The sequence below is a fragment of the Martes martes genome, assembly GCF_963455335.1.
Source record: "Martes martes genome assembly, chromosome: 3".
NCBI classification, from domain to species: Eukaryota; Metazoa; Chordata; class Mammalia; order Carnivora; family Mustelidae; genus Martes; species Martes martes.
In genome coordinates, this window is record NC_137890.1 from 139,471,364 (window position 1) to 139,485,829 (window position 14,466).

Below are 14,466 nucleotides of genomic sequence, written 5' to 3' on the forward strand. Positions count from 1 at the left end.
TGTAAAACATTTCCATCACTTCAGAAAGTTTCTTTGTGTGTATTATAGTCAGTTCTACTCCCCCAGAGGTAATCACTTTCTGAATTCCATAATTTAGGTTGGTTTTTGCCTATTCTTGGATTTCATATAAATGAAATAATACAGTATATACATTTTATTTCTGGCTTCTTTTGTTCAATATAATGTTTTTGAGATTCATTTATAATTTTGTTTATCAGCAGTTTGTTCCTTTTTGTTTTAAGTAATAGTCCACTCTATGTATTTACTATACTTCACTTTTTCATTCTTTCATTGAGGGATATTTGGGTTGTTTCCCACTTTTTGGCTATCATGAAAAATGCTGCTATGATTGACCACTTGCCTATAAATCTTTGTGTGTAGGTATGTTTGTTTTCTTGGATAGATACCTAGAATTGGAACTACTGAATTTTGTAATAAGTGTCACTTTAATCCTTAAAGGAACTATCAATTTTTTTTCCAAAGTAGATGTGCCATTTTACATTCCATCAGTAATGTGTGAGGATTCCAATCATTCCAAATCCTTGATAACATCTAGTATTGTCGATCTTTCTAATTTTAGCCATTCTAGTAGCTGTGTATCTTACTGTAGCTTTAATTTACATTTCCCTAGTAACAAATGTTGTTGAGCATCTTTTCATGTGTCTTTCTCCCATTCTCATATCTTATTTTGTGAAGTATCTTTTCAAATTTTTTGCCCATTCTTAAAAATTAGATTTTCTTCTTAATATTGTGTCATATGAGTTCCTTGTATATCCTGGATAAAAGCTCTTCACCAAATCTATGCTTTATAAATATTTTTTCCCAGTTTGTGGGTTGTGTTTTTATTTTTGTAGTAATGCCTTTGGCCAAGCAGAAGTTTCTAGTTTTGTTGGAGTCTGGTTTGTCAATTTTTAAAATCTTTGCCCAACCAAATAACCCAAATTGTCTTCCTTTTTTGATTCCAGAAATTTTATGGTTCAACTCTCGCATTTAAGTTTATAATCTCAAATTACTTTTTTATGTTTGGAATGAGGGAAAGGCTTAGATTTGTCTTTTGTTCCCATGCAATTATCCAATTGCTCCAGCACTATTTGTTAAGCAAGATTTTCCTTTCCCCATTGAATTATCTTTATGCCCTTTTTAAAAAAAATTTTTTTAAATTTCTTTTCAGCGTAACAGTATTCATTGTTTTTGCACCACACCCAGTGCTCCATGCAATACGTGCCCTCCTTAATACCCACCACCTTGCTCCCCCAACCTCCAACCCCCCGCCCTTTCAAAACCCTCAGGTTGTTTTTCAGAGTCCATAGTCTCTCATGGTTCACCTCCCCTTCCAATTTCCCTCAACTCCCTTCTCCTCTCATCTCCCCATGTCCTCCATGTTATTTGTTATGCTCCACAAATAAGTGAAACCATATGATAATTGACTCTCTCTGCTTGACTTATTTCACTCGGCATAATCTCCTCCGGTCCCGTCCATGTTGCTACAAGAGTTGGATATTCATCCTTTCTGATGGAGGCATAATACTCCATAGTGTATACGGACCACATCTTCCTTATCCATTCGTCCGTTGAAAGGCATCTTGGTTCTTTCCACAGTTTGGCGACCGTGGCCTTTGCTGCTATAAACACTGGGGTACAGATGGCCCTTCTTTTCACTACATCTGTATCTTTGGGGTAAATACCCAGTAGTGCAATTGCAGGGTCATAGGGAAGCTCTATTTTTAATTTCTTGAGGAATCTCCACACTGTTCTCCAAAGTGGCTGCACCAACTTGCATTCCCACAAACAGTGTAAGAGGGTTCCCCTTTCTCCACATCCTCTCCAACACACGTTGTTTCCTGTCTTGCTAAATTTGGCCATTCTAACTGGTGTAAGGTGGTATCTCAATGTGGTTTTAATTTGAATCTCCCTAATGGCTAGTGATGATGAACATTTTTTCATGTGTCTGATAGCCATTTGTATGTCTTCATTGGAGAAGTGTCTGTTCATATCTTCTGCCCATTTTTTGATACGATTATCTGTTTTGTGTGTGTTGAGTTTGAGAAGTTCTTTATAGATCCTGGATATCAACCTTTTGTCTGTACTGTCATTTGCAAATATCTTCTCCCATTCCGTGGGTTGCCTCTTTGTTTTGTTGACTGTTTCCTTTGCTGTGCAGAAGCTTTTGATCTTGATGAAGTCCCAAAAGTTCGTTTTCGCTTTTGTTTCCTTTGCCTTTGGAGACATATCTTGAAAGAAGTTGTTGTGGCTGATATCAAAGAGGTTACTGCCTATGTTCTCCTCTAGGATTCTGATGGATTCCTGTCTCACTTTGAGGTCTTTTATCCATTTCGAGTTTATTTTTGTGTACAGTGTAAGGGAATGGTCGGGTTTCATTCTTCTACATATAGCTGTCCAATTTTCCCAGCACCATTTATTGAAGAGACTGTCTTTTTTCCACTGTATATTTTTTCCTGCTTTGTCGAAGATTATTTGACCATAGAGTTGAGCGTCCATATCTGGGCTCTCTACTCTGTTCACTGCTCTATGTGTCTGTTTTTTTGCCAGTACCATGCTGTCTTGGTGATCACAGCTTTGTAGTAAAGCTTGAAATCAGGTAACGTGATGCCGCCAGTTTTATTTTTGTTTTTCAACATTTCCTTAGCAATTCACGGTCTCTTCTGATTCCATACAAATTTTAGGATTATTTGCTCCAGCTCTTTGAAAAATACTGGTGGAATTTTGATCGGAATGGCATTAAAAGTATAGATTGCTCTAGGCAGTATAGACATTTTAACAATGTTTATTCTTCTGATCCAAGAGCATGGAATGGTCTTCCATCTTTTTGTGTCTTCTTCAATTTCTTTCGTGAGTGTTCTGTAGTTCCTTGAGTACAGATCCTTTACCTCTTTGGTTAGGTTTATTCCCAGGTATCTTATGGTTCTTGGTGCTATAGTAAATGGAATTGATTCTCTAATTTCCCTTTCTGTATTTTCATTGTTAGTGTATAAGAAAGCCACTGATTTCTGTACATTGACTTTGTATCCTGCCACGTTACTGAATTGCTGTATGAGTTCTAGTAGTTTGGGGGTGGAGTCTTTTGGGTTTTCCATATAAAGAATCATGTCATCTGCGAAGAGAGAGAGTTTGACTTCTTCATTGCCAATTTGGATACCTTTTATTTCTCTTTGTTGTCTGATTGCTGTTGCTAGGACTTCTAATACTATGTTGAACAAGAGTGGTGAGAGTGGGCATCCTTGTCGTGTTCCTGATCACAACGGGAAGGCTCTTTATGCCCTTTTTAATAAGCAATTGAATGCATATGTATGAGTGTAATTCTGGACACTTCATTCTGACCCACTGATCCACTGAATTACACCCATGTAAACACCAATGTCTTCCCATCTTTATTACTGCAACTTTATAAAAAATCTTGAGATCAAGAGTATAAATCCTCTTTGTTCCCCTTTTGTTTTGCTATTCTAGATACACTGCATTTCCATAAAAATTTTAGACTCAGTTTGTTGATTTCTTCAAAAAAACATGCTAAGATTTTGATTAGAATTGCATTGAACTCATAGGTCAATTTAGAGAGAATGGATATCTTAAAAATATTGAATGTTTCAATCATTACATATGACATACACTTCCATTCATTTAGATACTGTCTTCTTTCTCTCAGAAATGGTTTGTCATTTTCAAGATAGATATCCCACACATCCTTTGTTTGATTTATTCCTAGGGTTTTAAAAAAATATTATGGTTAATGGTGTTTTCTACTTGTTTGTTGAAAACATATGGAAATGCAGTTGATTTTGACATTGTATTCTGCAACCTTGATAAATTTTGTCATTGGTTCTAATTTGATTTTTTTATAAATTCCTAAAAATTTCCTGTGCACTTGATCATGTCATTTATGAATAACAACTTCTTCCTCTTCCAGTATATATACCTCTTCATTCTTTTTCTTTCCTTACTGCACTGGTTAGGGTCGTTTTAAAGTGGAGAGAGATGTCACTTATGTTTCTTGTGATTTTAGGAGAATATCTTCAACATTTCACCATTGATTGTGTTGTCAGCTAGTGGTTTTTTGGAATCCTTTTATGAGATCAAGGGAGTTCCCTTCTATTTCTTCTTGGGTGAAGTTTTTTTTAATCATAAATGGATGTTGAATTTTATTTCCTCAATTTAAGGAGTTTTGTCAGAAATTTTCCCCACCTCCTTATATTTGCATCTCATTGGTAGACTTTGTTACATGGCTACAGCTAGTTGCAAAAGAAGCATATTGTTACCCCAAATAAAGCCAGGATTCTGTTAGTAGGGAAGAAAAAAAAAGAATGGATCTTTCTAGCACTTCCAACAACACTGAACAAATAGATTTCTAGAGAACAGATATATGTTGTATAATAAATAGTAAGGTATGATTACTGTTATCAGTTGTTTGATTCACTTGTAAAGTGAAATAAACTTTGTTTTAACACCTCCTAATTATTTAATATAAAAACATTTCTAATGCCCTGCCCCCCACTTTTTTTTAATCAGAAAAAGTCGTACCTGTTTAAAATCTGTATTATTTAGATCTTAGGGTAGCGAGTCTAGCAGTGTAGTTTCATTTGGGATTTCAAAGTGTTACCTCTGTCTCAGAGGGCTTGTTTAAAATCATTCTTTCTGTCACAGGCCAGATAAAATGTAGGAATATGAAGTACAATAATGACAATGGGAAAAAATGCTAAGGTATGTTGCCAGAGAAAACAACTAAAATTAACAAATAAATGGCTCAGCTAAGTGGTCAGCTCATCATCTAACAAGACCCTGCCTTTAATCAGATTCCTAGAAAAAAGAAAGCAGTTTGGCTTTTCAAAGCTCTAACTGCATTTCATTCATGCATTCTTTTATTCATTCATTCAACAAAAATTTACTGTCCTCCAACTATGTACCAGGCATTGTGTTAGGCAGGGGGATATCTGGAAGAAAAAGATTTGCACCCAGTCCTCAAAAAGTTGAAATTTTGGGGGGAGAAGGCATGCAATATAGCATGGTGATATAAGAGCATGGGTTTGGCAGTCAGTCCTGGATTTGGTTCTGATTCATCTACTCACTTCAACTTATACCTCACTTACAACACTTATAGATGAGTTTTTCACTCCCAAAGCTTTAGTTTGGAATACCCAGATGAATCGCACACAGTGGTCATAAGGATTGGGTGAGGTAATGAAGCGTTTGGTACCGGCCTTGACCATGAAGTGCTCCATAAATGGTACTTACTAGCAACACCAACAGAGTGAAGTTAGGGGAAGAGCAGAGTATAGTATAAGGTGTGGTGAATGGGGTCCCAAACAAGGATCATACAATTGATTTCTTGGAAGGTCAATATTTTCCCATTTTTTAAAAGGTATTGCTTTTATTTTTATTGACAAAATCACCATTAGTGGGGCGTCTGGGTGGCTCAGTTGGTTAAGAGGCTCCCTTCGGCTCAGGTCATGATTCCTGGGTCCTGGGATCAATCCTGACATCAGGCTCGCTGCTCAGCAAGGAGCCTGCTTCTCCCTCTCCCTCTCCCTCTGTCTGCTGCTCCCTCTACTTGTGCTCTATCTCCCTCTCTGTCAAATAAACAAATAAAATCTTAAAAAACAAAACAAAACAAAACAACCATTAGTTAAAATTATAAATAACAAGTTCTTTCCCACATTATATTTTTTCCTTGCCCATCACATCCTTAATTCTTCCACTTTCTCTTTCCAGATACTACCTCCCAGACATATCCACACCAAGAACTCAAATACCAAACATAAAAGTCAATCCTTTGATCAATCCAAACCTTATAATTATGGAATAAAATGTTCTTTAGTAGGAAGGCAATGAGAGGTAGAAGGAAAGAGTGTGGAGTTTTTCAGACCTGGGTTTAAATCATAACCTTAGACAAACAACTTACACTCTATGAGCTTGATCTCTTCTCTTGTAAATGGGGATAATAATATTCACATCCTAGGATAATTGTGAAAATTTAGCAAGTTTAGAATATAACAAACAAGTGTTAAGTTTCTTCCTCTCATCAACTCTTGGTATCTCTAGTTATTTTAAGCTGGAGTCCTCAAACTTTTAGATGTCAGGACTTTCTTACACTTCTAAAAATTAAGACCCCAAAGAGCTTTAGTTTATGTGGGTTATATTTATCAATATTCAGCATATTAGAAAATGAAACAGAAAATTTTAAAATAATTATTTGTTGAGTCATTAATAATTACAATAAGAAACACAGAGCACATTACTATAAAACTGCTACTATAAAACTGCATCTTTGTTAAAAAATAAATCTAAAAAAAATAATAAAAATAAAAAATAAATCTATTTTTCAAAACAAAACAAAAATTGGGCACCTGGGTGGCTCAGTGGGTTAAGCCTCTGCCTTTGGCTCAGGTCATGATCTCAGGGGCCTGGGATCAAGTCCCACATCAGGCTCTCTGCTCAGCGGAGAGCCTGCTTCCCCCTCTCTCTCTGTCTGCCTCTCTGCCTACTTGTGATTTCTCTCTGTGTGTGTCAAATAAATAAATAAAATCTTTAAAAAAACAAACAAACAAATTAGCAAGAAGAGTAGCACTGTTTTACGTTTTTACAAATCTCTTAAAATATCTGGTCTAGAAAAAAAATGACTGGACTTTCATACCTACTTTGGCATTTAATTTGTTGCAATATTTGTTTTGGTTGAACTCCATGAAGAAAGTCAAACCTCACATAGATACACAGTTAGAAAACAGAAAAGCATTTGGTTTCTTTTTACAATGTCTGTGGACATTCTTCTCTGAGACTATGTTCAACCTAAATAAGAGGTAAAAGCTAGTTTCAAGGGGTATCTGAAACAATGTCAATGAACTTTTCATAAAGCCATTGGTTGGTCTTGCACATTTTTTAAAAAAGGTTACATTTATTTGTTTATTTGAGAGAGATCTTGCAAGTAGGGGAAGGGGCAGAAGGGGAGGGAGAAGCAGAGAAATCCAAGTATACTGTGCTGAACAAGAAGCCTGGCACAGGACTAGATCCCGTGACCCATGAGATCAGACATGAGCTGAAACCAAGAGTCGGAAACTTAACTGACTGAGTCACCCAGATGCCCCATCTTGTGCTTCTAATGGCTCTTTTACTTATGTATGTGATTTTGTAATATGCTTCAGCCATTTGGAAAATACTGTTTCAGTAAATGGTGTAGATCTTCCAAGTTTCATGACACAGTATAAAAAAAGTCACATTTGTTAATATCACCATAAATCTCATCAGATTAAATCTTGAAGTACTGACAAGCTACTGATCTCATGGGTAGCAGATTAAAGTTTTCCAAATTTTAATTTTCTAGTTACTTCAAATTTTATCATTGGCAACAAATACTGACAGTTGTTTTCCTTGAACTGACAGGCTTTCCTCATATTTAAGAACACGCCTGCTAAACACCCAAGTTGGAATAATAGTTTGGCTGTCATGTTTGACATGTAAAACATGTCCAGGTAAAACCGTTCTATTAAAAAAAGGGCCAGTTCAGCTCAAACAATTGCAAAATTTTTTCCCCATTATAAACTTTCTACTTTGGTGCTGCAGAAATGCTATATGCATATTTCCCATGTAGTTACACAGAAATTATTTATTTATTTATTTATTTTTACGTAAGCTCCATGCCCACAGTGGGGTTCAAACTCATGACCCCGAGATCAAGAGTCACATGCTCTACCAACTGAGCCTGCCAGGTGTCCCAGAAATATATATATAATTTTTTTTTTTTTAAAGATTTATTTATTTATTTGACAGAGAGAGATCACAAGTAAGCAGAGAGGCAGGCAAAGAGAGAGAGGGAGGGAAGCAGGCTTCCTGCTGAGCAGAGAGCCCGATATGGGACTCGATCCCAGGACCCTGAGATCATGACCCGAGCCGAAGGCAGCGGCTTAACCCACTGAGCCACCCAGGCGCCCCTATATATATAATTTTTTAAAAAACATGTATTCAAGGGTGTAGACTTATAAAATTCATAACTTTTACTGTTTTATCAAGGATAATCAAGTGCAACTAGCAATTTTGTTATGATGATAAATACTTGCCAGGAAATCCTATGCACCACTAGCCGGTTGCCAACCACTGCTTTGATCCATGTGAAGGCAGCAGCAGCTTTACTCATCATTGCCTTTGCAGCATCAGTGCAAATGTCAACACAGTGAAAAAGACAAATAACATCTTTTATTATTATTAAAAAATAATTTGACCTGAAGGTCTCTCTGAAAATGTCTCAGTGACCTTTGTGGGTCTGTGCACCACATTTAAAACCTCTGTTTTAACCTAATCTCTAAAGCTTTTTGGAGTGGCTTGCTTTCTTTATCTTCCTTGGATGTAGAGTCACTAAAAAATTTTATTTCACCACGTAAGAACGCTGAAGTGGCTTACATTTTTAAAGAAGTTTCCTTAGGCTGTTATCTAAGATGCAGTAACAAGAATATCTTTTTCCAGTATCATGTTTGTAGATAGGTTGTAATGTACATTTAAAAATATTTAATAGCACAAAGGTCAGACTTTCTTCCTCTATCGAACCCTGTGAGAGATTTCTTTCTTAACATCATTCCTCATGTGCTATGTTTTGTTTGTTTTTTAATATGACACCAACAGTGAGGGATTCGTTGTAGTTTTGCAAAAGAGGAAGCAGAACCATGAAATGCTTAGATTTCTTATATGTACACACATAAATATATATGAGTGTCTAGAATAGTTTCTTATTGCAAAGGTAATACAAGCCCATGAGAATGCAGACAAAAAGAGGAAGAGGAAAATTATTTTTAATCCCACTCAGAAAGATGGTGTTGTAATCTTAGTTTATGTATATTTATTTAAAATTCTAACAGAAAATATGGTCTTTTTTATATTGTGTTTTCTAATTCTTCTGCATTTAAAATGTAAATCTATTGTTACCTAGGTACTCAAAATCAAATTATTTTGTAATGAGTACTTACTTCCTTCAATTGCTATGCTAAGAAAGTAACAGCCAAATATGAGTCTCTGTTAGAGGAAGGACTTTGATCAAAACAGGGGAGTCTCCACTCAAAATTTCCTGGCGTGAACCAAGTCTGACATTCTGCTTTGCTTTAGCTGCATGGGTCTCCCAGCCCATGAGTCTGTTTACTAAATTAAACTAACATTTCCTTCCACTTTCTAAAAAGCACAGAGTTCTAGTAGGATCTGTCTAGTAATTCTAAACCATAGAGGTCAATTTTTTACAAAAAGATAAGAATGCTAATTCTTTGGTTTCAGAAGATGCTCAAATGCCATTTTGGTACAGTGTGAACAAGCCGACCCAAATAAAATATTAAGCTAACAATTTCCAAGAACAGTTAGATTATAGGGACAGTGGCCCACCTCACATAGTTCCATACATTTTATCTCAGGTAACCTTCACAAGAACTTTGTGAAGTAGGTAGTATTATCAGTCTCATTTTACAGATGAGGATACTGAGGCCCAGCCATGGTAAGTGACTTGTCCAAGAATAAAAAAACTATTTAGTCCTTTTATTCTAAATTGAATGAATTTTCTTCCAGCACACAACTACTCTAAATGCTAGCAGAGCAATTAGAACAAACACTAAATCATTGCCGTTTAATGGGTAACAATTGGGGGGAAAAATAGTAACAATTGGAAAAGGAAATTTAACCTCTTTCTCATATAATTCTTTAAAATATATCTCACATTTTAAGGTTGAAAAACATTTGACTGCATAAAAAGTTTTAAGGTATATATCCCCAAGCAGCATAAACAAAATTAAAACACAAACCACAAAGACAAAATGTTGATTTTTTTTTTTTTTAAGATTCTTACTTATTTATTTGACAGGCAGAGATCACAAGTAGGCAGAGAGGCAGGCAGAGAGAGAGGAAGGGAAGCAGGCCTTCCGCTGAGCAGAGAGCCTGATGCAGGGCTCAATCCCAGGACCCTGGGATCATGACCTGAGCTGAAGGCAGAGGCTTTAACCCACTGAACCACCCAGGTGCCCCAAATGTTGATATTTTAAGAGAAAAGTTTCTTAAAGTTAAGTTAGAAAATAAAAACCAAGAAAATGAAGAAAAGATGTAAGTTGGCAATTGGCAAAAGAATAAATACAAACTGTCAATAAATATGAAAAAATGAGTGGTCTTAGTAGCAATAAAAGGGAAATTAAAGATTAAATTAAGATGCCATTTTTAACTAATCAACTGGTATATTTTTGTTTTGTCTTGTTTATTTTTTTTATGATATAACTGATATAATCTTTTTGGAAAGGAGTTTGCTAATACACATGGAAAAGTAACTCAGCAGTTTCCCTTGAAAGAATCAATTCTAAGTGGAGATATGGTCTGCAAAGGTGTATGCAGAAGGATCATTGTGTTATTTAATTGCAGAAAGATTTATTAAATAAAATTTTAGTAATAGATTATCAAGTTGTGATACATCTCATAACTATTAAAATTTATGTTTTTATTTTCTTCTTTATACTCATATTAAACTCAAATTTTCCTCAGTTAACCTGTATTATTACTTTAATCAGGGAAAAAACCATGTGATTCTAGAGGTAGCATTGATCAAATCTATGTTCTGTCCTCAAGTCTGTGCTAGACTCTGTGTAAAATTAATTCATGTAAAAAATGACAGTAGTTTAGTAAGCAAGTACCTGAAAAGCTCATTGTGCTGTGTGCTTTGCATATTTTATCTTAGTCAGGCCTTACAATGATCCTACTAAGTTGATACTATCTGTGGTCAGCATTTCAGAGCTTCAATGAAAGCTAATGCAAGATATTAAAAATAAGAGAACGAGATTGCCCTCTGAGAATTAAAGTTAAAAATAATGAGTCAGAAAGGAAATACAAGAAGTTCCCTGGAAGCTACAGGCTGGCTCATGGGCCCACCAGGTGAGGTGTCTTGGCAGAGCTGGAAGATTGAACAGGTCTGTAGGCCACTCACAGGAGGTTAGGGGAATGCCAAGAAAGAGCAGTCCCGGAGGCAAGTATGGGCCATAACCATCCAAGAACCTTAGCCCAGGCTTTTGCAGAGTTTCCAGTCCTGTCAGCTAGTAGGGCGTCCCAAATTTTTGTTAGCTGAGAAAGCTGACTGCAGGTTAGGGAGAGCCAGATATGATCAAGAACATCCATTCTGGAGACGGTTTTCTTGGGACAACTTAGGCTGCTGAGGTCTTCCAACTCCCCTTGTTCTGAAGCCTGAGGATATTTTGGATTATGACCTACTTTCCATGAAAGTCTACCGACAGGAAGAAAATAGCTACCTTTGCAGACACCGGCATGTTGGTCCCAGGAGAGCTCCATTTCTCAGTGTAAACAAATCCGTGGTCATTTTCTGATTTGTGTAGTTGATTCTCATCACTCATGGGAGTCTCACTCTACAAAGCAACACTGACTTAGCCAATGCTAAAACTGCTGCTCCAAGGAGAAACACAAGATTGGGCTCATGCGAGCCTCTGGCTATTTTTTTTCCCAGTTTATCAATATATACCTTTATTTTCTGTGTCTTTCTTTTTAAAGACAACTTAATACGTATTGTTGATTCATTAGCGTCGTACTCACAGCCAACAACACTGTTTAAGTCATGCCAGCACAAAGCTTATCTCACAGACATATTTTCTCCGTAAGGCCCATAACAGACTTCTTGCACTTAGGAACACTAGACAACAGCACTACACTTGAGGGCCATTCTAAACAGCAAAATCACCAACAAAAAGCCCAAAAAGAAAAAAGAAAAGAAAAGAAAAAAGGCACCAAATAGACCATGAAAGGACGCTTGTTTATAGTTTAAGAGTTGAAGCAGAACACAGAGCCTTGTTTTACCTTAGTGAACCAGGTGACTCAAATTTTTTGCCAGTCTGTGTGTGTACATGAGTGAATCAGAATATACAGAAGGTATTGATTTGGGGGTTAAAATAAATATTAGTGAGTATTGTGAAGAATGAAGACTGACTGTATACTTCAGGCAGATGAACTTGGTGAACAGAAGCCTCAGTCTGAAAGATGCTCCAGCTCTTCTGTGCTCACAAGACAGGCTCCTGAACGTAGAAAGCTGTTCTTGTAAGCGTCAACCGGCTCTCCCCAGCTGGCATAGTGGAACCTCACTGGGGGCCAGTCTTTTTGTCTCTGTACTTCTATATACATGTTTCTCGAACATTAGAATGCATCAGGAAGATTTTAATGCATCACGGAACCCATCCCTCACATTTCTCACTCAGTAAGTCTGGAAGAGTATCCCAGATTTTGCATTTATAACAAGTTCCCATGTGATGTTTGTGTGGCTGGTCCAGAGACTGTACTTTGAGAACCTCTGCTCTATACCATTATCTCCATTTTATAAATGAACACCCAAAGCTCAGAGCATTGAGTAACTTGTCCAAGGTCTCATCCACAACTACTAACTGGCTTTCAGAATAAGATGTGGCTGAATTCATGATCAGCTTTTTCTGTTCAACTGCGATTATCTTTGGGGCAGATCTCATCCTAACATGGTGTTTCTCCCATGTGTCAACTGTTTTAAGTGGTAGTTTTATTCCTAGCCAGGCCCACAACAGTCTGTTCAGACATTGTTGAGTTGAGCTCCAGAACCAAGAGACCTGCTATGATTTGGGGGCCCTTGACAGGCAGAGTTGGGAGTACAGGAAGGAGCAGAGTAGAAAGAAGACGGGTATCTTTCTCAATCTTGCTACAAGGTGACTCATACTTGATAACAGCTTAAGCTATCGGAATACAAAGGAAGTGTTGTCATCACAGAAACTTAATGGTAGATTTTGGTTGAGAAGCACTAGAAGGTAGTGATTACACACACACACACACACACACACACACACACACACACACAGGAGTGGAGAGTCTGACCTGATTATCTGTTATCTGAGCTTGAGCCTAAATAAACACACTGTAAGCGCTAAGTGGTGGCTAATACGGTCAGTTTGGAAGGGGTAAGTGGGAGATGCTGAAACAAGCTTAACCGGGAGACTCATAGCCAAGTTCCAGAGTCAGGCACTTGAGGAAAATCCATCTTCACTCAAGATGAAGTTGCTAGGCTACTAGGTCCATTACTTGTGTGCTGTATCATATTTCATCAAGAACATTTTTACATCTTACTTTTGCAGTAGTATTCCGTACTTCTGCTTACCTACATTTGGATTCAAGCACATTTTGCCATTGACGAATGATGCTGAAAGATTCAATGAAATTGTGAAGAATCAGAAAATTTCTGCTAATATTGACACACCAGAAGGTGGATTTGATGCAATTATGCAAGCTGCTGTGTGTAAGGTACGCTGAGGGCTAACACAAATTGCATCTCTTATCAGCAAGTCTGTTTTGAAAAGTTTAGATACCTATCTTTCCTTTAATTGCCATATTTCTACATTTCTTAAAACACAAAATTTCCAAAAATTTGTAATTCAGTCATGTTGAAACAGATACTTTTTTATGTCTGATATTCAAATGATCTAATAAAATTATAGTAGTGTTGGGAAAAATTGTTTAAAACAGTTGTCATGTATGATTAATTTTCAGAGATCAAGATTAGATTAGCTTTTTAATTAACCATGGTAAAAATAAAAATCAGAAGCAGAAATTAATGAAAAAAGTAAAAATGCCTTGTATTGTTATAAACTTCTACATAAATTTAAGATTATGATTAGTAAGATTAGATATCTATTGTTTTGAACCAACAAAATAGGTATCAGAAGCTATGTTGTCCCTACAAAAATGCAGGAACACCACTCCTCTTTGACAATCAGGTATCTAAGGGAATGATTCCCCTTCTTCAGATGATAGCTCTTCCTGGAAAATACAAGGAAATAGACAGGGCTGAAAGTCCTGGAAGGTGGGTGGCTGGCAAGGTATTAGGGAAGGAAGGAAAAAAATAAGGTGGGATGGCCCTGCCAGGATGAGCTTTCGTCCCACTAGTTCTTAGACTAATATCAATTAAAGGGGAGAGCTCTGCTAAGAAACAGACAACAGACCATCCTAGAAAGCCATATTCTGAAGGTCATACTTTGATAGGCAATTTTTACCTTTGTATTACATTTATAATTTTTGGATGGTATCAGTAGAAAGAGAAAAATGTGCCTAATTTTGGGTGACATTTTAATAAAACAGGCATCGTTTAAGTCCATTGTGTATTACATTCTTACCAGTTTTGCTTCGGCTTGGGTTTGGGATAATCTATGACCTCCCTCATTCCCTCTCCTCATTTTTTGGGTACATTGAAATCTGGACAGTAAAAATAATTAACTATGTACAAGTCAAGATCAATTGGATAGTGATTATAGTGGAACTGTTTTTTCTGAAGCATAAATCATCTGAAAGTGTTATCCAAGAAAAAGCATGTTTTTAATATATTAATAATTATCAACTCACAATAGATAGAAAAAGATCAAGATAGATCAGCAATATAGTTTTCATTGTCTGAATGTACCCAATCATAATTGATCTGCTCTCAAGAAATGCCTG

The 14,466-nt window shown here is 36.5% G+C and overlaps 1 protein-coding gene across 4 annotated transcripts in view; it reads left to right on the plus strand.

Annotated features, from left to right (window-relative positions):
* ITGB6 (integrin subunit beta 6) overlaps positions 1 to 14,466 on the plus strand; it is a 128,983-nt gene that overhangs the window by 57,135 nt on the left and 57,382 nt on the right. For all 4 annotated transcript variants that reach the window (XM_080798304.1, XM_080798305.1, XM_080798303.1 and 1 more), the window contains one exon: positions 13,113 to 13,278. In XM_080798304.1, the coding sequence (XP_080654430.1) occupies positions 13,113 to 13,278 (166 nt within the window). The remainder of the gene's footprint in view (positions 1 to 13,112; positions 13,279 to 14,466) is intronic.